We start from the raw sequence: 27854 nt of genomic DNA, 5'->3' as shown, positions 1-27854 counted from the left end.
ATGGAGCTCTGCAGGAAATAAGATGTTCTGTTACACACTGGAGTGGAACTGTAGTGCTGGCAATGGACTGGTATTGAAAGTGGATGGTGAAACCAGCGTGGCAAAAAGGAAGGAGACCATCGTGGTAACAATGGGCAATGGTGGAGAGCATCTGTTACTCTGAGATAGATCCTGTGGACCCACACTTCAAGAACTCTGCCTACAAACACTTTTCAGAGCAGAAATGGTAGCAGTTGCTGAAGTTGTGGTTATTTTCTTTGAGCTGAGTCCTCTTGAGTACCTGTTGCAGGAAGTGCTGTTCAAGCTGAGCTGAGAGGAACTGGAGAGTGGCAAGAGCAAAAGAGCAGCCAAATAGGTACTGTAATGGTGTCCTTAGAGCAGCTTTGCTCAGTGATGTTCTTTCTAGCGTGAGTGTTCCCAGATTGCTGGGGGGCATAAAGGTGAAGGGACATGCAGCACAGAGGATAAGTGGCAGTGTCAGGTTTGGGAACAGGTGGTTAGTGATCAGCCTCGGGAGGAAAGTACTTGTTAGCTGTTGGGATGGAGTTAAAGAGGGAGCCAGTTAGAACTGTGGGATTCCAGATTTTCCCTAAATCCTGCTTCCATGTGATTGCTTATTGTAAGCATGAGGAATGTATGCTTAGAAGCTGGTTAAATGTGCCATTAATTACAGAGTTAAAAAAGAGAAACAATAAATTTAATTGCATATCTACTGTTGTCCAATGCGTGCCTTTTTGCATACTTTCCTCAAAATGAATTTACTGTAATTCTGTAAACAAAGAAAATACACTGTAGTGCAATTCTCACACTGAGTCCTCTCCAAAGGTGAGGATCATCTCATCCTTAAGGTCCCTTCCAACCCGATCCATTCTATGATCTTAAAACCACTGAGCACACAAGAAGGCAACAGGAAGAAGTGCTGTTACGACAGCACCGATCACCTGAGAATAGGTTTGCTCAATGAGGAAAAGAAACCCAGCAGAACAAGAAGCTGAAAAGAGCATGAGAACGGGCTCAGCAGAGCAGGAGGGGTGCCTGAAAGACTTACAGTTTGCAGGCAGGTTATACATGTATTTAGTGGTGGAAGAAATAGCCCAGGTTCCTCAGGAGAGCTGAGAGAGCTAGCAGTTTAGGAGAAGGAACCAATACTTTATGTATGGCCGGGACTGATGCCTGCAGAGGTCTGTAGTGGTTGTTAAAAGTGGTTGATCTGAAGGGAGAATCTGCCAGCACAAGTGATGCGCACGTGGCTGGTGCTGAATATTCCTGTTAACACTGGAGACCTGGCCAACCTGCACTATCAGGGAGTAAAAGGCCGCCTCCTGTCTGTAGGGTAACAGCAGAGTGTGTTTTAAGAAACTGAAATGGAGACTGTGATCAGATGTGGGAAGTACCTGTCAAAGTGCAAGAAGGTAAAGTGCTTAGGAAAAAACAGAATGTGCTGCACGTGTATTGTATGTGCTTGTGCACTCGGAAAGCTGCCTGTTTTAATCTTTCGGTGCATGATCAATATGAATGTATGGTCCTGCTAGCTTAAAGGTTTCTGTTGCCTTATTTTGAGTCTTGCACTTACAAACAGAGGTGGGCTGGCAAAGGTGAGAATTACATGAAGTCAGGTCCGAGTAAATTAAGCACACCCTTGAAGCACTGTTAGAATAAGTGGTGGAAGAAGTGCAACGAATGTCATCTTGGTACTCTGCCCTTTGTGAGGGGGTTATGGAGGAGGGAAGCCCCAGGCTCCACCTCTTGGAGCCCGCAGGAGGCCGTGGCGGAGCTGGGCCATTTTGCCGGGACCCCTCGGGGGCCTGCTCGGGGGGCGGGCCTCTCGCTCGCAGGCCTGAGTGACGGCTCCCCCGGCCAATCGGCGTCGCGCTCGCCCCCCCCCCCGTTGCCACGGCTCCCGCCGTGCCGGGGGGGCCGTGGCGGGGCCCGGGCCCGCGCCGCACGGTGCCTGGGGGTGCCCGCGGGTTGACCGGCAGCGCCCGGGCCGCGGCGTCCCGCCCGCCGCTTACGGCCCGTCTCGGTTCCCCCGCGGGCGGAGCAGCCGGGCCTGGCTCGGAGAGCTCGAGCGGCGGCGTGCGGGGGAGCTGCGAGAAGTAAGGGCCGGCTCCCGGCCGCGGGGCTGCCGGTGCGGCGTTACCGCTGCGCCTCTCGCCTCCCGTGCCCGCGGCGTGTAACGGGGCGCGGTGCCGGCTGGCGGGCGCTTTCCTCTCGGCCCTGTTGTCAAGTGCACGGCTGCCGGCAGCGGGCCTCGGGCTGCCCCGCTCCTGTCAGCGGGCCTCTGGTCCCCACGCCAAAAAACCTGCCCGAGAGCGGGGCCAGTGCGGGGCCAGTGCACGTCCCCTGCGCCCGCCGGTGAATCCGGTTAAAGGCCGGCTCGGGCTCCTGGTGTTGTGCCAGGTCTGCTTTGCTGCCCAATGCTGAGCCTTTCTGTGTCTCTTCTGATAAGACCTTTTTTTTTTTTTTTTTTTTTTTTTTTAAGAAAAAAGGGGTGGGGGGGGAGAGAAATGGGGCCTTTCTAGTTGAAAGGCTGCCTCCCTAACAAAATGTCCCCGGATTCTAAAATGGCACAAAGCGTAGTGTTGTGCAAATGGTTGAGTTTATCTTGTAAATCTTGGGGGTGAAGGGAGCTTGAGAGTTACTCGTGCCAGTAACTTGCTGATGAGTAAGTTTCTGAGCTGGTCGTAAGCGTGCTGAAGCATAGGGACGTTTTCATGTTTTCTAGGTGGAAAGCTACGTGGGCCATGTCCGTAACCTGACAGAGGAATGGGACAACGTCATCATGGAGTATGACAAAGAAAACGAGCACCTCAGAGATGAGCTGATGCAGCTGCAGCAGGGTAATCCTTTCGCTCTGAAGCACAGTCCAAGGGGATGCATTGCCAGGTAGTGCTCTACAGGTTTTCCAGCAGAGCTGGCTGAAAGCTTCTTTGCAGGAAGAACAACGTTTCTCAATGAGTTCTGTGAGACAAGCGTTCATGGCTTATTTTTTTGGGAGGTTGGCAGAAGTGTTGATGAAACTGAAGCATTAAAATTGTTTTGTAATCGACTTAGTGATTCTTGTCTGCTTTTACTGGCTTTATTCAGTAAGTTGGACAGTTTCTCACCTCATGTAGATGCATTGTCACACAAAGTATCTTTCAGAGCATGTCTGAAGAACAGAATGGATTGTACTGTTCATCTTCCTACTCTAAGTTGTCCGGTAGCTGAGTGTTGAGCTGTGCTCCTACTGAAGTCAATGAAGCAACGTTGCCATTCATTGGCTTTGGTTTAGACAAGGCCCATAGTTTTTAAAAACAACTTTGAAGGACAGATATGTTTGCAACAGTGATTCAAAACTTGTAGTTTGTGCTTATTTTCATGTAGTTGTTCTGTTTAGAGCAAATTATTTCACTTCAAATGATCTGCTTCTCTCTCAAACCTGGGGTTGTTTTGTTCTTGATTTTCTTCAGTCTTATGAGTCTTCTCTTGTGCTTTGAGTGCTGCTAGCAGCACGCTGTTACCGTTAGCTCTTCCTTCTGTGGTATGTATTATCCTGGGCCAGTGGCGAGACTGGGGGTGAGAAACATAGCTTGAACAGGGTCTTTGTTATGCATGCTTTATTTGGGGCAGTGAATATAGGAGTTCGGGGAAATGTATTGCAGGTCTGAGCGTTTGGCTCTGGTCAGCATGCAGGTTTCAGGGAGCATGTCTGGTGAAGTGACGCTTAAAAGATAGGTGAGCTTAAGCACTGTCTGAAAATCTGGTCCTCTGGCACCTCTGGGCTCCAAGAGCTGTACTGTACTGTTGAGTGCTGGTGTGCAAGGCTTTGAAATGACCCAGTGACTACGCTAGGGGTAGAGAATTTTATTGCTGATTCTTCCCTCATCTTTCCCACGAGGTGGCAGGCGCGTGATGAAAACGTCTACAAAGCTGTATTTACATTTGTTTCCTCGTGGTGGCTCTGCTCTTTTCAACTTTGTCCATTTTTAAAGGATTCTCATGGCTGTTGAGCAATGATTAACACTGAAATGGAAGCTGACATCTGTGACCACGATATTGTTGGGTTCCTAGTTGTGACCAAGTTATTACCAGCCTGCAATTCCTGAGGAGTTCCTGTGGTTCCATGGTGCTTTGGTGCTGTATGGTGGTTTCACACAGCTTTCTGGAGAAGTTTATTTTGGGATGTTGCTGCCAGACTTTGGTTTTTAAGACCTGTTATTGCCTTACTGATGGTGGTAGCTGCAGTTCTGCAACACATACTGGTGGCTTAGTGATCTGGCCAGTGGTATGGATACGTCGATAAAGCCCTGTCTTCCACTAGGGTGTTCTCCACAGTGAGAGATACCAGCCTTGGTGTGTTTTGGGGTGCTTATGGATAGCTTCCTTGTGGAACTGGCCTTTTGGCTTGTGCAAGGCAGCTGCTGGCCATGGAAGGGTGCAACAGGTGACAAGCAGGCACTATTATTGGCTGTGCAAGGCAGCAGCTTGGATTGTGGCTGAACTACCGTGTCTGCATGTGCCAGCATGTCCCTAGAGATCCAGGGAGAGGTGCTGGAGGGAGGACTGGAGTCCCTTTCTTCCAGGAGTGAAGTTCATCATCTTCCTATCCCACCTCCAGCTCCTTCGAGGGTGATGTGAGACTGCTGGGGGGGGCAGCTTGAGGGCTGTAGGCATGCTTTGTGGTCTGGTGCCAGGCAGCAGCCTCACGTTGGACAGATCTGAGATACCTTTGAGTCTGTGTCCTGGGTCCTTGCATGTTTGTGTCTGTGTGTCGGCTTTTCCCTCTGAAGGTACTGACTGACACAGAAGTGGATGCTCAAGTTGTCTGTTGTCAGTGATTGCTCCAGAGTGCTCGGAGGTCCCTGGCTCTGGGCACGATGTGACTCAGCTGGTAGGAGTTCATGTGGGTCATTTCTTGCTCTGTGAATATTTGTTATTTCTGCCATTTTTCTCTTTCCGTTCTGTTTCCTCCCCACCTATCCTTCCTCCTTTACAAAACAAAACAAAACAAAACACAAAAAAAACACTGGCCATCTCTGGCACAGAGCTGCTGAGCATGTTGAGGAATGTGCTTGTGCCTTAGCAGCTGTGCTTGCTCAGTCCTTTACCTGCTCCGGTTCTCTGATCCACCTCTGCTGTGTGGCTGCACAGTTCAGTGCTGCATCACCACGTTTGTTCCATGGGCCTCTGCTTTCTCCTGGAGTTTGTGCAAACCAGCCGAGAGGTTCCTCCCGTGTTCTGCGGGGTGCAGAGCAGGCTGAGGGTCGGTTGCCCTCTGGGTCTTATTGCACCTCTTGTTTTCTCTTTAGGAGGGACAACATGATACTGCAGATCAGGCTTTAACAAAACAGGGCTGGAGAAGGAGTCTTGTGAAAAGGAAGACCCCAGCTCACTGGGATTGTTAAACAAAAAATGTGAGTAAGGCTACTCCAGAGGGCCACGGCAGGGAGCTTTTGGGAGGCTTGAAATCAGTTCAGATGGGAAAGGGTAGTTGAGGACAGTGGCTGGTTGAAGCCTGTGGTGCAGCCAGAGGATCAGCATGAGTGGCAAGGTGCAAGTGGACAGGATCTGTCCAGATCTGGAGTGCAGGGCAGGCCAGTGGCAGCTGGGAGAACAGGCTTCGGAGACCAGGAAGGAAAAGTGCCCTCAAAAGAGGTGCAAAGACTTGGGTAAATGCGGGACATCACTTGGGTGGACTGTGGGGGCTGAGCATGCTCCCTCTTCCAAAAAAACACCCAAACAGATCAGAAGCTGTGCTTGGTCCTAGGATTGCTGTGAACAATTTGATCTGCCAAAAGCTGTTTCTGATGATAAAAGCAAGTTTATGCTTATATATTTATTTCTTGCCTGGAACGGGCCCGCAGAGTTCCTGCCGTGCCTGGTTTTATGCTGAGCTATTGATCTGAGCTTTACCTCATTTGGTTCCTCTGCCCAGAGTGACATTTTTCCTTTCCTCGAGGCACTTCATAATCCATTTCTGATGGTTCTCATCTGATATGCTTCAGTGTTTTTGGAGGGCAGATCGAAAACTCATGCACAGAATTACCAAAGCTTTTATGAAAAACAGATGTAACAGAAGTAAAACAGGATGCTGTTGGGGCCTTGCCATGATTTAAGGAGTGAAACAAAAAGAATCGTCGTAGCCTGAGCTCGTTTGTTGTGACAGCTGTACTGCTTAAATGTCCCCTGTATGGATGAGAGGACACGGCTTCTGTGGTGGGTGTGGTATCTGTGAATTGCACATTTCTGTGCATTAGGTAGAGAAACTTCCTCTCTTGCTTTACAAAGGTAAGACACCTTTGCAGAAACAAAGCTCACTTCAGAGAAGCAGAGGTGCAGTAGGTATGTGCTTGTGGGAGCACATCAGGGCACTGACATTGATCATTCAAGGTGTTTGCTCTCTTTGCTAGGTCACATATGATATAATACAGAAGGGGGTTGTGAGATGCTTGTAAGGAACCAGTGGGCTTTTACAGGAAGGTAATTTGTGCTTTGTGCTGCAGTGTCCTCTCATCCTCACAGATCTTTTTTTTTTTTTTCCTCTTCAGCCTGTGGAAGATTTCTAGATCATGTTGCCACATCTATGTAGCATAGTATTGTTTTGCAGGCTGCATGCAAGGGAAGTACCTTCAAGCAAAACTGTCCATATAGGAGTAGTTTTGTGAGTTTTTCTGTGAGCTCAACTTGTGTGAGTTGTGTGAGTCCCTTTCACCTGCTGTCCTGCTTCTGTCCATAAGCAAAGCAGCTACCAGGGGAAGATGCAAGAACCCCAGTTTGGATTGTCAGTGGGAGGAATCTGTGAGGCAGCTTGGAGGCCATGTGGGTTTCTCAGTTTAGTGTGAGCTGTGGGTTCTTCATAAGGCATATGGAACAAGGGGTCAGTTATTTTTAAACTGTAAACTGCAATATTTTGTTCTCCTTCATACAGGAAAGCTGCAGGAGAGCCATGCTTTACCTCTTCATTGAACAAGCTGTAATTCATAACCACAGGGAGGGTGAATGGGAAACCGCAGGGTGTTTTCCATCCATAGGGCTGGACAGAGCCAGCTGCAAAGTGCAGAGTGGAAACAAGCAATTGATTTGAGCCTTAGGGTGTGATTGTGCTGGGTCCCCTGTTAAATCCAGTGTGTGAAAGTGCAGAGCAGGCTTGTCCAAAGCTGTATATGTATTCTGTGTAAGAGTATGAGAAATACTTGTTCTGTGTAACTTCTGAGGCTTAGCTCCCTAAGCAGTGAAGGAGTGTGACTATGCCTCCCTCGTCAACAGAAACCCCGCAACTCCCTGATTCCCATCCTACAGCTCTTGGAAGCATTTATAAACTATTTTGGGCTAGAAATTGGGAATAGTTTTCCTTTTTAATGTTAATTAAATTACTGGAGAAAAGACTGATGAGAAATGAGCAGTGTTTACATAGGGAGGTTTTCAAAGCCCTTCTTTAGATTAACAAGCTAATAGATCCAGTGCAGGAATTGCTGCCATGGCCACGAAGGAGACGAAGGCATCCTCATGCTCTCCAGGTGGATGAATTGCCAACCAAAGTGAGGGGTTCTTGTGTATTTTTTTTTTTTTTTAACAAATGATCCTGAGCATGCTGCAAAATGGAGTTCAAACCAAATAGGAAACCTCTTGTATTGTGTTTTTTTTTTTTTTTTTTTTTTTTCCTGCACGTTTCTTCTGACAAATGTACCTGGAGAAGTGTAAACACAACTGTATAGTGCTTGTAACCTGGGCAGTAGAGCCAGCTGTGGCCCCAAACAAAGCAGTGCCTAGCTGTAAACAAATACCGTTATGATCCGTTTACCTCAAAAGCCATTGAATCTTGAAGTTTTTCCTAGTACAGAGTCTTCCTAGCTGTAACTTTGGGATAAATAGTAATTGGTAATTTAATTCTGAAAGGAATTTTTGCTTGTTTAATCTTACAGGAGACCTCCAAAAAGCAGGTTTGCGTTACCAAGAAGTTGTCCTTAGCCTGTGGGATTACAGCTGGTTTTGGAGGAATGTGCATGGGGGAAAAAAGCTCTTAGGAAAATTCTGTTTATATGAGTGATATGGTATTTTGTGTCTCTTCTTTCTAAATAAACTGCTTATGTGATTGCCTGCTCATCTGCTTGGTTTCTCTTAATGCTTTTTTAATCTGTTTAGTTTCCACCAAAGTGTGTTAGGGGGTAAGAGTGTCAAGGACAAAAAGGTTGGTGAAGCATAGCTGCGGGGTGGAGGTAAATGGTCATAACAACTCACCCCTCTTAAGGGCAGGAGAATTCAGATGTAGCAGGTCCTGTCACTTGCTTGTCAGGCAGTGTAGTGGGTGCGAGCGGGAATGTCACAATGGTGGGAATAGGACTACCATGGTAGGAGAGAGTGGGGGATAGGAGGGAGCAAGGAAGCTGGGAAGCAGGAGAACAGATTAGAATTTTTGTGAGCTGTTGGAGCGTTCCAGGAGAAACTGGGGCTGTCGTGGTGTTTAGAGAACCTGGGGCACAGATCCTCAGGGAACTGGGCTTCCTTTCTTCTTGTGCTCACAGAAAGCCTTGTCTTGCAGAAGCCCAGCTGAAGGAGGTCAAGGAGATGCTGGAACAGGAAGGCTTGTCCGAAATAGCTCACAGTAATGCCAGCGAACAGATTGCTTATTTATTGGTAGAAAGAACAGCGCTGCTGGAGAAACTGGAGATCACAGATCAGAAGTTGAATTCACACAGCTACATAGACAGGCTGTGTGCTGCACAGTTTCAGGTACACCCTGCTTTAGCTGCTCAGACTGTCTGAAAGCATGCTGGGGAAAAGAATATCTTTGAGATTTTTAAATTAAAAATTATTCTTCTATCTATGGATTGTTAGTGATGAAGTTTATTTCTGTATTAGTTTTCATTTAGTTTATGTTTATGCTTGATTTGCTCCCAGGTCTTGCATAGGGATAATGAATAGAATTATTTTTGAGAGAATGTTGAAGAATTTGTGATATAATTGGGTCTGAATATCTTCATTGGGCTATAATGGCTTCCTACTGATCCAGATTTCCTGATGATCCATTATTTAATTACAGGTGAGAGAATTCCCTTGACAGTCATTAATTTAAGAAAAACCTTCCCTGTACTCTAAGGTGAGGTTAAAACTCCTTCCTTGTCTTCTAGCTGCGGAGCTAGAGGATGGAAGTTAAGTAAACCTCTGCTTACAGATTTTGTTCTGTAAATAAATTTGACAACATGACTTGGTGGTTGGCAGGCTAGGGGAAGACCATCTACATCTTGACCCTTACTTTTGAGGTCAAGATGACAAAACGGACAAATGGTGGAGGAACAGCAGCTCTGGTGTGTCAGAGAGGCAGTTTGTGACCACCTACCTCAACTAGGGCAATCTCCCTCCCAGCAACTTTGACACCGACTTCCACCTACTCCTGAATATGACTGTTAAAGGGAACTGGGGCCCAGGAGCTCCTGGCCATTGTAGTTCCTCATTTGCAGCTCTCCTGCATTGCTGTGCTTGTTGGCTCTGCTGTGCAACGCTCAGTCTGCCCTTGTGCAATACTCACCTCAGCCCTAACTTCATTTTGACAGTCATGGCTGTCAGATGTGTAGGAGCATAAACGTTGCTGCCCTGGGCTAGGTCAAGAGCCTGTTTAGACTGCAGCATTTGTGATACAGAATGTTCAGTTTCTCTTACTCTTCCCAATCTTCTTCTGCCACTTTAGAAGTGGCTGGACCAGGTTGTGCTTTGGGGTGGGGGGAGCTGTTCCTGCATAGGGACGCAGTGGGTGAGCTCTGGGCTGAAAGGGAGATGCAGGAGGGCTTGGAGCTGCAGCCCCTGCAGAGCACAGCCAGCCAGAACTGGGAACAGAGGAGATGGCAGGGCTTGGTGACACCCAACTGTTTGCCGGAAGCAAGGGCTGCCTGCTAGGGCATCAGCAGGTGGAAGATCTGTGTGCAGACCGTTTCATTTCTGTCACTACCTTGACTTTTCTATAGTTAAAAAGTTGGGTTTATAGTTTTTCATTCTGATAAACTGGTTGGAGTTGAAAAGCTTCTTGGCCTCTTTTGGGTGAGCACACTTAAGGAGGGGGGCTTGTCAGGCCTGCTTGTCAGGCCTGCTGCGAAGCTCAGCTTGGTTTGGACTGCATTGCACCATCTGAATCTCAGAGGACTGCATAAGGGCAAAAATGTAGTGGTAGTACATCTGAAATATCCCCCTTGCCTCCAGTGCTGTTAAGTGTCTGAACTGTAGGTGCTATCTTTGTATTTATTAGTCCGTGATTAATTTTTCTCTTCTGTGAGTGTGGTTGCTTGTTGACGCCATGCAGTTTTCTTACATCCTCAACATTTTGCAGCAAGGTTCAGTTACTGACACGTTCCTTTGTTTTACTGTGCCATCGCTGGGCTTTGCTTAATGCTCTCCAGCTCTTGCATTCAAGGCAGTGAACAATTGCCTCTTGTCTGTCTTTGCTGTGCCACTCAGGATTATACTGACCTCAAGAGCCTCAAGGCTGGAGAGTCCCAGTCTGCCTAACTGTTACCGGGTTATGTGTTATTCATGGTTCATTAGTGGTACAATAACACCTTCAGATATAGGTATTTTCCTCAGAATCAACGAGTTTGCTTACAGTGAGGGAGAGATACTTCCCTGAGATGTTGCCTCCCCCTCCTTGTTAGAAAATGTCTCTCTGTGGATCGTGAATAATCTGCATGTGAATGTCTGTCACTTAATACAAATGTTTGCTGCAAACAGACCATTTTTCTGATGAAGCATTGTAATAGGAACCTCACTGTAGTTAAGAGGAAGCAGAGCTGTAACCTTCCAGTGAAATGCCAGTTAACCACATCTGCTACTGAGCATTTACGAGGAGTGATCGGGTTTGCACTTCCTTCACTGCCACGTCTGAGTAAGAGAAGTAGAGCCAGGTCAAATGAGGAATGTAGATGCCTCCAAGTCCGGTATTGAATCCAGACCTTCCTGCATGGAGCTCATCCTTCTGAACGCGTAGCTGATGGGGACTTCTGTCTAACAGCCTGCAGATAAAGCACGTACCCATGTAAGGTGTAAGTTCAGGTCCCTTCTGTTGATCACTTCAGAGGAATTCCACTTGCATGTTTCTCTCCCTGGGTAAATGAATGACTTTCCATCCTTGTGTTGGAGGTGGCCACTGAGCAGTGAAGACAGGTTCCTGGAGCCGGAAGAGCAAGCAGGCAAGGAGCAGGACTGCAAATAGGGGTTAGGGATGGAAGTCCTGCTTTCTCCTTCTGCTCTCATTCCTTCCTATTTCTCCATCCACTCTGGGGCTGAATGCCCTCTACACTTGGCTGCAGGCTTCCTGGAAAAGAGCTACAGCAGTTATGCATTCAAACTTCTGTTGTGGCATACGGTGTCTGCAGCAACAGCTTCTCCTAGCTGCTCGCTCTCAGACCATTCTTTCTGATGCTTCCATAATGACCGCACAATATGTTTCTGTAACAAGGCTGGCGTTGACTACTGGGTAAAATTGGAGAGTGTATTGTTGCAGCTGTGCTGGGTGAAGGACGAAGCCAGGGCAAAGTCTGGTCCGTAGAGATAGTATAGTCTACATGTGAAGAACAATGTGGACTTTTCTTGAATTCCTCCTGTTACACAGTGCTAGACTCCCCCGTTATGTAAAGACAGGCCTGTAAATACCTGACTTTTATCCAATTTTCATACAGCTGTTTAGAAGAATGAGGCTTGGAAAGGCAAGTGTATTCTTGCATGATCAAAATATATTATAAGGTTAATGCTCCTCATTCTGAATCAAACAGAACTTCTCTGCGGTTCTTACACTGGACACCTTTCTTTCTGTGTTTTTAAAACCAGGTGAAAGACTCTGAAGATGTGCTTTTCAGGAAAACAATTTCTAAAGCAGACTGTTTTTTCTCCCCAAATGATGTCATTGGTGTTCATGCTTGTGAGCTAGAAACTGTTGATTAAGCACTTCTTTCTCCTGGGTAGCATCACACATTTGTTCTACAGGATCATTAGAGTCACAGCAGTGTTTCAAGTGAAAAGGTTAATTGTTCTCATTACTCTGTTAACTGGAACGTGTAACCTTTCTAATTCTCAAACAAACTTAGTGCTTGTTCAACCTTATACCGAAAGTCCAAATAAGTTTCTGTCTGTTATGGAAATTAATATGTTTTTTTTTTTTTTTTTTGCTAGACTGCTTAAGCATAGCTGATTTTTTTTTAATGCATCCTCAGTAATGTCGAAACCCTGGGTACAAACATGCATTTTTGTGTAGTCATCCTGATACATAGGTGGGAAAACACTTTGAGTAGTGCCAGAGAAACCTGGCATGTACAAGCACACACCTCTCTAGCATCAAGCTGCAAAAATGTTAATGACAACTAACCTGAGTAGAAGCAAATCCTTGATGCTGATTCATGTGCACAGACCACAGGAGCAGGAGGAATCTGTAAACTTGGTAAGCAATTCAAAAGAGAAGGGCATGAGGAAGTAACCCACCGTTACACTGATCGAGTAAATCTACCATAGATTTCTGGGAGCAAAGCTGGGCCACTATGCTCAAAAAGGAAGTTGCCAAGGAGATCCTGACTTTAAAAAAAAATATGTAGTGGGCCTGTAGAGTACTAGCAAAGTATAATAGACAACTGAGGATTTTCCCAGGGATGTGGTATATCTCAGGTTGAAACTTGTCCTTTAAGGTATGATTACAACCCCTTGTTAATGAAGGTACGTTAAAACTGAGAATACTACACCCTGGTGTCCGTGGCAGCATGCTTTCTTGTGGTATTGATCTATTAAAATCTCTTTCTATGCAAGGGTGAGTTTGATCACATTCATCAGACATTGGAAGATGAACTCCAACAACAGTACAAATCCATGCAGCATGCAGAAGAGATGATAAATGAGGTAGTACATCTGCACGTTGCTTGCTGATGACGTGACATGTAGCTGAGATTTCAAGCAGTGGGTCTGTTCTTGAGCACACTGTGAGGTTACTTAGTGTTTTTTGCTGACAGATTGGGAGCGTGCTTTGAACTGCAGGCTGTGCAATCTTATGAGCCTGGTGCTACACATGAGTTACTAACTTCTGCTGAGAGCCAGGGCTAACATCTCACCAGGGTGAGATGTCTGGGTTGGGGCTGTAAGTGCTGTAAGTATTCATGTGCCTTTCATTCTAGCCACACATAAAACATACTGGAGACAGAGCAGACCAAAGTCATGGCTGTGAGGAACAGCCCTTTTTATATCAGCTGAAATTACTTCTCGGCACAAACACCAGGTCAGTGGGTGAAGTGTCTGGCTCACAGACTAGGAACATTTTGTAGGCTGGAAGAGAAGGTTTCCATTGCTGGGCTTGGTTGGGACCAGCTCTCACAACAGCCATGGGACAACAAACATGCAGAACTGACTTGTTCTTGGAGCAGATACTCACAGGGTGTGATGGAACCCTCAGCTTGGAAACCCCCCATATATAGATTTTTCTATGTGCTGTCTGTAATCATTCGTCCTTGTCTTCAAATGTGCTTGAAAGTGCACCTTAATTAACAGCATTGTCTCAAGGAAAGAAAAACAGAGCTTTGTAGGAAGCAGCCATGGCATGCTGTTCAATGTCTGCTCTTTGACACCTGTCCGTGGCAAGGTGTCACCCTCTACATGTGTGTCTCTTGCCTCTGCAAGATCACCTGATTTCTGTTTGTGTCACCACCCCTGTTCTGGTGGGCCCAGAGGAGCGTGGAGGGGGGATCTCCTGTCACCAGGAGGGTTATCTCATTTCCACTGGAGCATTAGATTGTGTGCTCCAGTCCTACAGAGAGGAGCTGGAGAGGGAACAGGCATCACATGTAAGAGTTGAATGAGAGCTGGCTGAGGCCATGCAGAAGCTGCTGGTGGTCCACAAAGGGATCTGGAGGCTGACAGATGAGCTGGATACACAAAGAAAGGAGCAGAGCAAAATACGTCAGTGCTTCTTGTGTGGCTGTGTGCCACTCCTAATTACTGGCCTGCATTTAACCCACCCCTGTTCAGTGTGAGCCTTGCACTTCTCACCCAGGGGAACTGGAGAAAGGCCGTCCCATGTCCTTGTAATGAGGAGAAATCTGCTTCAAGGGTTGCTTCAGTACCTAGGAGACCTGAATGCAGAAACACAGTCAGGATGAATCTGGAGTGTGGAAAGCCAGAACATGGGGCAATCTGATCCTTGATAGGAGTAGCAGCAGCATCTTGACTTAATTCCTCTCCCTGGCTTGTACAAAGGGAGAAATACACAACACAGAAGGGGATTGAGAAGAAATGGTAACTTGCTCCAGAAACAAAACAGCTAAAATAACTCATACACAGTGTCAGCATGTCTGAACCACCCATCTCCAGGTTCTCCAGGTGCTATTTTTGGAATGCTACCTCCTTTAGGGGTCATTAGCAAGAGCTCATAACCAAGGCTTGTCAATGGTCTTGAAGTGACTGGTTGGATTCTTACAACTGCTAATACTCATTTAACCTCCTTGAAAGTGTTTAACCTCCATATTGAAACATCTGTTATTGTCCAGCCCTGCAGTATTCCATTTTTTTTAAATTACATTTAAATACTGACAAAAAAAAATAAATAATAATAACTGTTTTTTGGAAAGAAGTGAAACTGTTTGGTAAAGGTCCCAGTGGAATGATCCCTAAAGCCAGGTCCTTCACTGTTGCCTCCAACAGGAGGCTCGCCCAGCAAAACACTGGTTTCTAGATGCTCTTTTTGTTACTCAAATTGTCCCAAAATCTGTGATACAGAATTTCAGCTGAGAGCAGCAAGGTGTGATACTGCCCCATCACCTTTGCAGCAGCTGCTCTCTTAAGGAGACTGGTACCAACGTGGGCAGGGTGATGGCAGATCACGATGCTGACCTCGCAGCTTGTGCATCACACTCAGGTGTAGTCACTAAACCTTCTAGCCAGCCTCCAAACCCATCGTTGGCAGCTTTTTAATCAAAGCACCCTGCAGTTATCTGCTTTGCCTATTGATTGGTACGCATGCATTCGTGGGCACAGAGTGAATGTTGTGTTGCAGCCTCCAAACCATACTGCTTCTCCAGATTTCGGACAGGCTGCAGCATGACTCCTCTCCCTGGATCTTAGCCTGAGTGGGGAATCTGTGTTCTATAAAATTCCTAAGTATCAAATGAATGTAAGACTTTCCAAACTGTGAGTAAGGGTTTCATGCTTGCTATGTCTGTGTGGTTTATTATGCTGTATTAGTGTGCAAGATTAGTGCTATAACATCTCAGTGACTTCCCCGATGATGTATATCTGCATGCCTTCTCTTCCCCATGCGCTACAGAACCAAATGCTTTGTAAATAAACTGATTTTTAAATAGAAAACTAAATGAAATCTCTGATCTTCAATAAGATTCCACTTAAGCAGTGTATTTTGGTTCAGTGATTACTTGCAGCTGCTTGCTTGCATTGATGAGAAAATACAAGATTGCTCCTGGGCAGTTTGTAGCTCAGTTATTGGGTGTTGGTGATGGTGATTGGAGATTTTAAGTCGTGTGCAGTGGTCTAGATGTCTGCTTCTTATTTTTCATTTTTTAAATTTTCTTACAACTCTATATTTAACAAAGAAGTGCATCAAAAATGTTGCTTTTTTTTTTTTTTTTTTTTTTTTTTTTTTTTTTTGCTGTTGTTCAAAAACATGCAAATGAATTGCCACAGCAAAACTGTCTCTTTGTTGACCTTGCAGAAACTGCCTTGTGGTCAGCCCTGCAAGTGCCTGAGAGCTGGGAAGAAGGGGTGCGTGAATGGAGAAAGAGTGGTAAGTCGACCAATTTATAAGTGGAGAAGATCCAACATTTTATCTGTAACGGTAGACAACTTTTAAGCAAAATGAATGCTTTGGTAGGAAGTGTTTCTTCACTTTTATTTTAAATTACAAAACTGAAAATCCAATAGCAAAATCCCTGTTTGAAAGTGGGGTGTGTTGTTGTTGTTTTATTTTTTTCCCTCTAGTTTAGAACCAAGAAAATAGGTATATTTTTATTTTTGCCTGACAAAAAGTCAAGTTTAAGTTGAAAAGGGAAAAATCGCGTTCATCATTTCTGTAAGGAAAACTGGCTTCTCTACTTCTCTATAGTTCTACTTTTAGGAGCAGAATACCAGTGTACATGCAGTCAGTCAGGCATGTTTCTGTCAATGTTTCTAATACAAACATCTTTTTCCTGATTCTGCCATTTGAAATACTAGATGGTCTGTGTCAATTGGTGTGATGGTTGCATATGCATATTGATTCAGACTTGATGGGTTGGTATACAATGATTTTTACTCTCTGGTCATGCCATAAATACTAATGTTAGCACAACACTGGTATATTCACATTGTAGTTCCTGCTCATAGCAAGTCATGAATTTTAAGCTGAAGTTGGAAGTTTCTCACTGATAAGGTAACTTTTCCAAACCGTTTGAAGTATATTTTGTGGACAGGCATCAGGTCTGCCCATGCTGCTGATTCTGGCTGGAGTTTGAACTAGAGCATAGCTCGCGTGTGCATGGTGGCTGGTCGTGGAATTTGAACTTGAAGGTGAGCTTGAGCCCTGAGCTAAAGTGACAAATGCCCAAGGACCGCTGTGTTACAGCAGAGCTTAGACTCCTCCCTTATACATAATCTAATACATACGGGACTAAGGCTTATTGTTGCAAATAGATTTTTGCACAACTTTGATTTAGCAGCAATTTAAGATTTATTAATACTTTAATGGTAAATCACAAGATTGAATTGTATGAGTCTTAACAGCACTTAATCGTCAGCCAATTCAACACAAGGATTCAACAGTATTTGCTGCAATACAAACAGATTTAGTTAAAAATTTGATAATGGAAATGTTCATGTGAGACTTACAGCGGGATATGGGGGGGAAGTGTTCTTTACAGAGTCATGCGCTTTCAGGTTTTTTCCCCCTTTTCAGTGAATGTCTCACCCTTCTCCTTTGTCAGTGTTTGTGGAGGAGCTGTGGTCCTCGAGGAGGTCCTGAGAGGTGCCCCAGCTCAGCAGGAGATCGAGGGTCACAGCCCAGTGTGATCCCCAGAGAGCTCAAATAAGCTTTCTCTGGCCACTCTATTTATAAGATAAAGTGACTGGCTCCTAGTCATACTCAGATTCCTTATCATGTTGTTCTCGAGCTCCAATGTGATCCGTCATTTCCCCATGAGGGATTTCAATGGGTACCTGCTTTCAGGCAGTACCTCCCTTTGTTCGTGGTCATGGCCGTGGGCATCCACCTGGCACTGTTGGTGGCGAGCTGCCCGGTTCAAGGGACAATCACCTCGAGGCCTCCTGTGGCTCAGAAGCCTGAGCAAGTCCTGTGCCAAGTGCAGGAGTAGAGCGTCCCTGCCACACTTGTGTATACTCTTACTTTTTCAGACATTTGTGGCATGGACCCCCCAGGGTGCTTATCTTTACCTTGGTTTAAAAAATAAAAAGAGTTTTGAGTCTGGCTGGACTATCCCCCACCCTCTGCAGGGCTTGTGCAGCATATCACAGGTGCTGTGCTGTCCCTTTCAGAGCAAACATCCCCCTGCATGAACTGTTCCCAGTGCTCACCCCCTTTCATGTTGCATGCTTTGCTGTGATTTTGTGGGATGATACTTGCCAGAAATTTCTAGAAGAAGTTTTAAAATAAAATTAAACAAAACCTGTTTGGAGTTTTCCAAAACTTACTGTTGCTCTTCTTGAAACCCATACCTACATGTCTGAGGCAAGGTGTTTTCCCTGATCTAGAAGTAAAGTTATTCCTTGGAATAACTATGGAGAGACTGCTGTGATCCTGCAGTAAACAGCATGGCTTAGTAGCACTGATGGCGAACCTGGATCTCCAGAAACATAAACCTCTACGGTATGAGTAAGAGAATGGTGTTCCCGCATGTATCGGGAACTGCTCTCTGTGCTGTGCTCCCAAATACCTGTACGTAAGGGCAATGTAATTTCAGAAACAGTATTCATGCAATAGCTCTGCTCTGAGCTTGATGATGGTCAAGGGCCAAGGAAGTGTTGGTGAGCAGCCTGTGTGTGCTCTGTCCAGACAGGACTGCGCTACAGAAGGCCATGGAGCACAACAGCAGGCTGGACAAGGAAATTCTGGCACTGCGAACACGGGTCCAAATGCTTGACTTGGAAAGAAAAGCATTCCTTGATTTGGTGAGTACCCATCTTGTCCTGGCTCCTTCTCCAGGCCTGCTGTGGAGCCACTATTCCTGGGTTGGCTCCTGAGGCTTAGATGTGCTCCTTATCCTGCCCTGCCTTTTTATTTCCTCTCTTTTTTCTTTAATGAGTATTTCCAGAACTGCAGCTCTGATGTTTTGTGGCTCATGTAGTAACAAACACCAGGAAACTGGCAGAATAAATATTCAAAGCATGTTTTAAGGCAGCCGCTGTTACTGCAGCCCTAAAAGTAATAATAATAATAAAAAAATCAGCTATCATAGTATCTTTCAGTGCAGGATGAGATCAGTGGTACTTTGATCATGGAGGGGTCTGTTTATGCTCAAACTGAGTATGTGCTTTAGGGCTCCTGAGATGCTTGGTTTCTTGTGCACAGCATTCAGGATCAGATGGATGCTTTCTGGTACTAGCTGTTGTTTGCACAAAATTAGGTGGATAAACAGAGGCAGCAACAGTTCTACATCTTCTTGGGGATTGTTAATAAAGAAAAGAAGTAAGTTTAGTTTAAAACCCTATTTTTCAAATTATTTTTATTTTTTGCTCGTGTGTTGATACCTCTCAGCCTCTTTGGCTTTTTAATGTAGTTTTGCGGGTTGGCTCAGTAGAAGATAAACTTGTTACTTTTCATTTTGTGTGGAATGTCATTGCTATTACTTAGGTGGCTGATATATTAAGCATTGGTTTCTCTAAATGTTGTAATCTTTATCAATAGAGTAGTTCCTTAATGAGATTGGCAATAGGAAATAAATATTAAATGAATATTAAAACATGTAATTTGGCACAAATTTTGCTTCTGTTCTTAATTCTCAAATTCTTTGTATTAGTCCTTCAGCAGCCTATAATTGATTCTCAGTAGTATGTAATTACTTTTGCCATCCCATGTCTTGCTGTTCAGTAACTAACTGAGCTAATCTCAGTAACTGAGAGTAAGCGTGTGAATGATTGGTGGCTGTGTGGTGTGAATGCTTACCTGCTATTAGGAATGTTATATTGATCCTATCAATAACAGCAAAGACAGTCTTAGAAATAGTGGTTGTGATCAGTCTTCCCCTTGGCATTCAGTCCTGTTTGGTAAGAGGGGATGCACAATACATGCACAATCAACAACTTAAATGAAGAAAAAATGCTTGCTTTTTAATGCAGTGTGGTATTACCCATTTTACTTCTCTTTACCTCTCAAATAGTCTGAGGCCACTTGGCTATAGCAGCCATGTGAGCTCCTCAGCCAATCCCTCAAGCTGAGTGGTTAATATTAATAAATCAACAATTATCTGTGTCAAGTTTGAGGAGGATCTTAGTTTTCTAAGACAGCAAGATGAAAATCAATCAAAAATACGAGCAAGTGTTTTTATTTTGAAGGTTGACCAGCTCAAAGAGGAGATCTGTGAGTATCAAAAGGGTGAGAAGCAAGGATTTCCATTGTCTACACCAGTTGAGACTGAAGAATTGAGCATGTTGCAACTACAGGTACTTTAAAGGGCCTTTTGTTCACTACTGTAAAAAGCAAATAGAGCAAACAGGCCCCACTCTGCATTTTAATCCCCTGTCATAAATGAAGAAGCATAGCTTGTTGTGCAGAAATGCTTGTGTTTTCCTTTCTGTGTATGGGACATCAGTTTATTTGGTATGCCCAACATAAATCTTATGTGTAGAGCACATCTGTAGGTGTAAGCTTGTACCCACTAGTGCCTTCATAGCTGTTACAGGCCTTGGAAGGTTTTGCTATTATAGCCAGTGGATTATCTAATATGAGTAGTTGCAGCTGATGCAGCTCATGTTTTCTTGTCCCATTCATTTATGAGGGACTTAAGTAGCTTTAGAATCATGTCATGCTAAGATTTGAGTCTTAATTGTGTAGTAACTTCATTTTCTCTTTATGCACAGGGCACAAAGGATGAAGGGAGGGTTGAAGGGGACCACACTTCAGGCAAAGCTGGTTCAGATCAAGAAGACAGATATCAGAGTAGTGAAACACTTCATAAAAGGTTTGCAATATATAAGTACTTTGTATATTGTCTTTTTCTAGTGGCTTGTCTGGCACTCTGGTTGCTGGTATTCTGTCTTGCAGGGTGCGTTTAAGTATTGGGTTCTTTAGAATATTCTTTGGTACCAGTTTTGTTCCTTTGCTCCCAGATTTGAACGTTTGGAGGTAATGCAGTTGTGAGTGGGTGTGTAGTCCTTGCTATTAAGAATACAGGCTGTTTTCTGGCACATTCTCCAGTTTTTTGTTTTCCTAAAAGAATAGGTGTTGGTCTTTTGTGGATCCCTGCAGACAAAAGCGTTGTTTTTGAAGCTGTTTTGCTGCTGGGAGGATTTCCTCTGGATTTGGTTGCTGTCCAGGGGTGTACCAAGACACTTGGCTTTCAGACTTCCATGTGTAAACTGGGATTTTTGAGGGAAATCAAATTTTTGTTCTCCTGTGGCCTGCTTAGGAAATTGCTGCTGCTAAATCTCTTCTAGCATGTTCAAGGAGGAAAGGGCTGTCTGATCCAATCCCTCTGTCTCTTTTCCCTTTCAAATGCCCAAGCTTGTTCCCCCACTTCATGAGGCTGACTTTGTCATTGGCTTTCTGCTGTTAGCATCCTCCTGCCCGACCAGTTCTCTCCACAGACCCTCATCGTTACTCATGCAGAACGCATCGCCAATAATTCCACACATCACCACCTAAATGAGAACAGGGACAGGTCATGCTGGGTCTGAGACTCAGAATTAGCAGGATAGATATCACACAGTGGAAAACACATTGGGTCTTCCTTGCTTGGTGGTTTGTCAAGAGGTAAGTGATCTGTCTGTGTGCTGATGTGTTCACATAGCAGTTTCAGCCTCAGTGATACTGGTCTTTGGTGTGCAGGTGCCGGGAGGTGATTGAAAACATTGAGGGCAGGAATTCACAGCTCCTTCACAAGCTGCAAAATCTTGAGCAGGAGCATGAGGATTTGGTTGAGCACAACGAAGAGCTGGAATCAATTCTGGGAGAGACACAGATCCAAACAAAGCAGGAAAAGGAACAGTTTGAGAGTGAAGTGGAGGGACTTCACTGGAAAGTAAGTAAGAAATGGAAGAAATGCTGTTTGGTTTTGTTTAATTCTAGCTGCTTTTCTCTCTGCATATTCATTGGTAAAATAAAATGTTGCTTGACCTAAAGCTGCATGCTCCTTTGTTTAGTTTGACAAGAAATACAACTAGCAAAATCTGCCAGTTTCAGAAAAGTGGGAGAAAAAATAATTATAGCAGTGAGTAAATGACTCTGGCTTGGAGGTACAGATTCCCCCTGTGGAGGTACAGCAACATTGTCTTTTCCAGCTTCTATTCCCCTTTTTCATGCTTGCACAAGAACTGTTAAGTAGCCAACTTACATCCTGGATCCACAAGACCAGTCAATGCTCCCTTCACAAACCGCCTTTTCTGTACATGTGGACTGTACTAGCATTGGTTTCTTCTCTGAGCTGAAGCAAAGCCTTTGTAGTTCAAGTTTGAATTGCCTCATTTTTCTCTGGAGCTATTTCTTTTGAGCCTCTTGTAGTTTGGAAGCATTTATTTCCCCTGAGAAGCTGTCCTAGGTAGCATCAGTGCTCCTGCCAGACTTTTGCATCGGTCTCCTTTAGGAATTGCTTTTCCACCTCGGATGGTTGTTTCTGCTTCTGCAGTTCCTGCTGAAGAGCAAGTTCACTTTAACTTCAGTCCCTCTCTCTTCTCCAGACTTGTCCAACAGAGAATGTGGTCCCTGTGGGGCATTGGTGCCACCTGAACCCAGGAAAGGTCACTGGTTAAGCATGCTGGTGATGAAACACTGCACTTTTTGACTTCTGATGCCACCTTTGTCAGGGTGCTCTTTAGCTCTGATTTGATTAGGGACTTTCCATCCTCCTGGAGGTAGCTTTGCGAGGAACACCTGTGCTTTCTGACCGCTTAGTAACTGCTTGCCCCAAAGGAGATGCTGTCTGCAGCATTTGTGCAATGTTGCTGCCAGGACACGTGGTCTGCTACAGACAGGGCAGTCAAACAGGTCTTAGGACAGGTCCTCTCTGCTAATTTCTAGGCAAAAAGAACAGAGTGAGCCAGGACCTGTTTTTGCTTCTAGGTGGGTTGGCAGCTTTTCCTCCAAAGAGGCTGGTGGAGGAGATCTTTTCCACTGGCAAGCTCAAGGCCTTGCTACTTGGCCAAGGGTTCTTCCTTGGGCTGCGTAGCCCTCTCCCATCTGTCTGTGGGTAAGAGATGTTCTGAAGCTGCCAGGCAGCAGGACCAGTCCATGGTGTCCCAAGAGAACCTTGGATTTCTGAGGTGAGAAGGAAGGACACAGGTTTTTGAGTCAGGAGTGGTGCTTTGACATATCCACACACTTTCTGTTGTGTTACACTGCAATGTAGGAGGTGGTACAAGTGTGAAGGTATTTCCCATGTGAATGGGCAAGCAGCCACACATCTCCAAGATGAATCATTACAAGTAATTTATCTTGTCTTCCTTTGAAGTAACCTCTAGCTGTAAGGGAAAATTGTGTAATGACAGTAAAACAGACTGAAGGTGTGTTCAAATATCTCCTGAAAGACCCCAGCAGATGTCATGTTTAGAAAGGTATAGCTGAGGAGCCGAGGGAAGACACTGACCGTGATGGGAATGGCAGCAGGTCTGTCCACCATGACAAGGCTTTTATGTAAATTGAATGGAGCATTTGTTCAGCACACATTCAAATGTTTCTCACTTTTCTCACTGAAGTAGAATAAATCAACTCTCCACAAATCAAACAAAATGCATTTGCAGTTTGGGGAAATCCCTTCTTCCCTCAGTCTGTTGTTAAAAGAATTCTTGGGAATGCAGAGCGAGCGCAGTGGGGGGCACCAAGTAGTCAAGGAGATGCAAAGCATTTTGGCTGGTGTTAGCTTGGAGCTGCGTTATGCTGGGTACAAAAAAGAGCTGAAAAGGGCAGCGGAGAGACAGGTGAGACAGACTGTGGGATGGAAGAGGAGGGGGTTAAACCTTGGCTAGATCCAGCCTCTGCTCAGATGGAGGATGCAAAGCTGCATCCTTCAGCTCTGAGTGGCTTTTGGATACCTTGGCTGTAATGAGGGAAGAACTGCACAGAGGCATGTGTGCTGGAGCCTGGAGAAAGCAGTGCCCCTGGGTGTTTGCCAGGCTGCACTGTGTGAAAAGGACCTGGGAGTCTTTTCTGTTTTGGCAAGCCTACAAAAGTCCTGGCTGGTTAGGCCACTGACACAGAACGAGGACACCAGGATACAATGTGGTATTGTTCTGCCACTTGCATGGGACTTACCTGCCCAGCTTAAATGCTTAAAACTTAATGGCTTGGGGAAAAATAAGCAAAATAATTGAAATGCATAGCTGGGTATCAGCTTCCTAAGCAAAGGTTGATTGGTAGCTAGGGAGGGGAAGTTTGTTTTGTTCCTGAGATTCCTTCCACAGCTCCAAAGTCTTGTTGAACCACAAACTGTCATCTGGTCACGGAAGAGAAAGCAGGTTTCTGTCAGAGGCCTGGGTGTTTCACTCTATGAATGTGCGTTTAACACCTGGTTTGGTAACATCATCTATCTTAGAAAACAATACATCAGCTGCCCTCTGTTAGAGATTGTTCCTTGCTGGGAGCTTCAACAGAGCCATCTTGTGCCTGAAGCCTGTCAGTGGAAGCAAAGCTCTCTTGAGCTTTGACATGCTGCTTTGTAATCACTGAAAAAGAACCGAGTTTTGCAGAGACTTGGCACTTCCTTTTGGCTTCCTGTTGAAAAGGAATGAAAAATGGGATCTGAATATATGCAGAGAAAGGAGAAAGAGAGAGACATAAAGCCTGTGAACGTGCTGTGGAACAGGTGCATGTTCTTTGTATGTTATGGTGTATGTGGTGGACAGATGAACACTGAGGCCGGACTTCATCCACTGTAGCTGGACTTCATCCACTTCCACTTGCTCTGCAGCCTCATGAAAGTCCAGCCTGTTCAATGGGGAGGCCAGCTTGGTGGTTTAGAAACAGGAAAATCAGCACAATTTCCTCCCCCCCCCCCCCCCCCCCCCAAGTGTAAGAAGCTGCAAGGAAAGGCTGCTGATTGCTGTGCTGGCTAGCAGTGAGGCAGGCCTGGGCTGTTAGTGCCAAGACTCCCATTTTTCAAAAGGATCTGCAAGAACCATATCAGGAGGGGAAATTGGACTGTGGAAATTGGACTATCTAGCTCAGATAAACCCTTTAAAACAGCAGGACTGATAATAATTGCCACCAGGGCCCCTGCACTGGAAGACTCCTCTGGTGGAGGGGCAAACTCGGAGGGCATCTTTGTCCAGACGCCTCTCGTCTGCCAGGAGAAGAGTACACGTCAGCGTCCAGAGCCCTTGGAACCTTGCAGGAGGGAGTTACAACCTCCTCTGGGTGGTGGAGGGACTAGGACAGGTCCAGGGACTGGGTCCAAGGTCTGCTTGGATGAGATCAGCTGTGGGGGTTGGGCACTTCTACCTGAGCATCATGAGACTGTGGGAAAGGAGGATGGTCCATGGTGTTAGTCAAGGGTGCCTTTGTATAGGGTCTCGTGGCATCCTGTGTGCTGAGAGAGCAACATGTAGAAGGCCCACAAGCTGTAGAGGCCTTGAATTTTAACCACATATCTGGGTTGTTTCTCTCCTTTTGTGAAGCAGGGTTCTTTCATTTGCCTACTTGGCCCTGGATGACCTGTTCAGCCTTTGAAGCAGCAGGATGAAAGACGTGAGCTGCAGCTAGCCTGTGTTGGCAGCTACCCACATCCCCCCCCAGTCCTCACTTTCAAGCACAGGGTTTATTCTGTAACTGCTGCACAAGGAGCAAATTCACTGCTAGTTGCGGGTACTGGTTTGGTTTTAACTTATGGTTTGTGTATGTTAAGATCATGAGTTTAGAGACAGAGTTACTTGAAGTGCAGAAGAACAAAGCTGAGATGAGTGGGGAAGAGCTGGCGTTGTCTGATGGAGCACAGGAGATGCAAGAGGTAAGAGGTTTTCCTTGGGAAATACATTCATTTGTTTAGAAATGTATTCAATGAGCATCTAATGTGAATGCTCTTTGTCATCTTCTGAGAATTTGTATTCCATCAGCTCATGCGAGGCAGATAGCTGTTTTCCTCCAAAGATATCCAGCATGCCCACATTATCTCTGTGATAGCTCATTTCTTTGAATGCTCTCTTAAGAGATTGTCTTGCTATCAGCACTGCAAGCTGAGGAGAATGTTGACTTCCCTGTGAGGGTGAAAGGTTTACACATGTAGAGGAACATCAAGACCTGAAGTTCTGCTTGACCATTATTTAGAGATTAGTGAAACCAGCGTAGCATATAGGTATGCTTGCCATGAGGCTGATTCGCAGCTAGTTTTGGGCTGGCTTTGCTGTCTGTTTGTTACTTTCTGGTCAGATGATGCTAGTCAGACAGCTGGAGTTTGTTACTTGTTAGTCAGGTTTCTTTTGTGGGAGAAGACAGAGCTTATAGCGTGGGGGAGATCAGCTTGCTCAGGTACCTTGGGTCAGGTGAATGCTCCAGAGGTGTCTAGCCAACTCTAGATAAAAGGTGTAGGAGCTCTCGAATGTTGCCAGCAGGACTATTTTTCCCAGTCTCATCTTTCTAGAAGACTTATTTTCTGCAATTTATTTCTCTTTTTTTTCTAGAATAAAGGATGCTGTGGAAGTCATTCTTAATCTTGCTTGTTCCAGATGCTGGAAAGCTGTCAGGAAACAATAGAAAAGTTGGGAAGTCAGCTGGGAGAGCGGAGAGAATGGAGAAAACAACTTGCATCTGAACTTGAACTGTTGCGGGAAGATCTGAAGGCTGAGAAGAAGGTACTGGGCAGTCAGATGTGCATCAACTACAAGATTGTGCTGTTCTCCCAGGAACTGTGTATTTTGTAGTTTGAGAAGTGGAAAATTTTTCTAAAGGCTCTGCTCTTTCAGGAGAATCTGCACATAGTTCCTACAGTGTGACTGCCTGCAGGAGACAGTTGCCTTTGTGACTCCATAAAACATAACAGTTGCCCTCCAAGGGTGTTGCGTGGAATTCTGTTGACTCATTTCTCTAGTCCAGCCAGTTTCAAAGCTTATTTGGCAGATGGTTTTAAATCTAACTGTTTTAATGGAACTGTCTCTAACTCCATAATATATTTTTTCTTTCAGTGAATCTAATAACAAAACAGTAATTCAAAGTCTATAGCCAAAGCCATCTTCGGTAGAGGACAGAGAAAGAGTTTTCAGATTGAGTATTTTAATTAAAAGCTGTAAGTCATATTGGTTCCTTAAACATAAGTAAAAAACAGGGAGGGTCTGAACTGTTGGTGTAATTGCATGCATGCCAAAGTCTTGCTGGAGGAATGGTGTCATCTAGAGGGCAGGTCTTTTGTAGAACTTAGGCAACAAATTCACATTGGAAAGCTCATGTTGCAGACCAGGCTTTGTGGAAAAGCAGGTTAGGAAGTGGCTAGGTCAGTCTATAAATAAGATATAAAAAAAGGAATCGTCTGATTTGGAGATGATGGGAAGAACAGGAGAGGTCACTCTAACCTCTGCATCCCAGTAGTTTAATCTACTCATAGTCCAGGGACCTTTTAATCAAAATTGTATATATCTGTGAATTTGTTTGTCATTCAGCCACCTGTTGGCTGGTGGTTTTGCTTAAGCTGCAGAGCAGGCTATTTCTCCATTAAAGGGATCATGAGATGAAATCCAGTGGCCTGTGTTAGGCTGGATGGCTGTAATCATCTTGGAAATAGAGGACTTGCATGTGTTTGGTAGGATCATTGACTTCACAAATGCATTCATCCCCTTTTGTTAGAGCGGCTATACTGGGACAAAACATCTTCCAACAGAGTGCTGGAAGTGAGCCTGGCATGAATTTATTGGGCTGTTACGAGTAATATGCACCTGGAGATCAAGATTTGAGGTTGTTCGATGTTGTTTGTTGGGATGTCCAAAACATAGAAAGGGCCTAGTAATTTCAAACTAATTATTTTAGTCCTTGTAGCTTTTAATAATGACTATGTATGTGATGTGCCATGGGCCAATGCTATACACAGAGCTGTTTGCATTTGTTGGAACCTTTTTCTTGTTTTTTAAAAGATTTCTGGACATTTGAGAGGAGAAAGCTTTCTCTGAGCTTATAGTTAGAGGTATTTCATTGCTAACTGCTTTCTTTAACATGGGTTGCCTGACTCAAAACCAGACCATAGAAGCCATTATAATGACCTCCAGAGTCTGCAAAGATTATCAGCAAACAGGGATTTCTTTAACGTATTCCACGAGAAGCTACAAAAAGATAATGCTTTGTTAGATACAAAGGTGAGAAATGTAAAGGAATCACCGTCCTTCTAGTGTCTGCTGCAGATAGAAGCTGCTTGTCTGCATTGTTCAGTATAAACAAACACATCTGAGGGTGGATAAGAAGACCTGGAATTAAAATATTTGTGCTAGTATATACTTAAAAAGAGCTATTGATATAAACAAACACACAACAACAACAAAACCACAAATTTTACGAAACAGAGTAATAACTCTGGGTTTAACAGCATTTTCCTTTGAAGGATTTGGTTTTGCCACTGCTTAGAAGCAAATACTAGGCTAGGCAGATCCTGGTTCCAGTCCAGTTTGGGAGTTCCCGTGTTCTTACGCATTCCTCATCCCTTCTTTTCTTTTTCATCCCTTTTATTTTCTGTGCGTTTGCTCTGTGTCTCAGGCTTTGGTTTTGGGTCTGCCATTGCCATGTTAAGGCA

General features: G+C 44.9%; 1 protein-coding gene across 1 annotated transcript in view; it reads left to right on the top strand.

Annotated features, from left to right (window-relative positions):
• Positions 1–1952: 1952 nt before the first annotated feature.
• CCDC30 (coiled-coil domain containing 30) overlaps positions 1953–27854 on the top strand; it is a 40037-nt gene continuing 14135 nt past the window's right edge. Inside the window, exons 1-9 of the mRNA XM_032201395.1 lie at positions 1953–2096; positions 2726–2840; positions 15665–15736; positions 17996–18111; positions 19495–19602; positions 20020–20120; positions 20987–21179; positions 24993–25094; positions 25810–25935. Of these exons, the coding sequence (XP_032057286.1) occupies positions 2783–2840; positions 15665–15736; positions 17996–18111; positions 19495–19602; positions 20020–20120; positions 20987–21179; positions 24993–25094; positions 25810–25935 (876 nt within the window). The 5' untranslated portion in view covers positions 1953–2096; positions 2726–2782. The remainder of the gene's footprint in view (positions 2097–2725; positions 2841–15664; positions 15737–17995; positions 18112–19494; positions 19603–20019; positions 20121–20986; positions 21180–24992; positions 25095–25809; positions 25936–27854) is intronic.

The sequence above is a fragment of the Aythya fuligula genome, chromosome 21 (genome assembly GCF_009819795.1).
Source record: "Aythya fuligula isolate bAytFul2 chromosome 21, bAytFul2.pri, whole genome shotgun sequence".
NCBI lineage: Eukaryota > Metazoa > Chordata > Aves > Anseriformes > Anatidae > Aythya > Aythya fuligula.
This window is presented reverse-complemented; position numbering and strand designations above follow the sequence as displayed.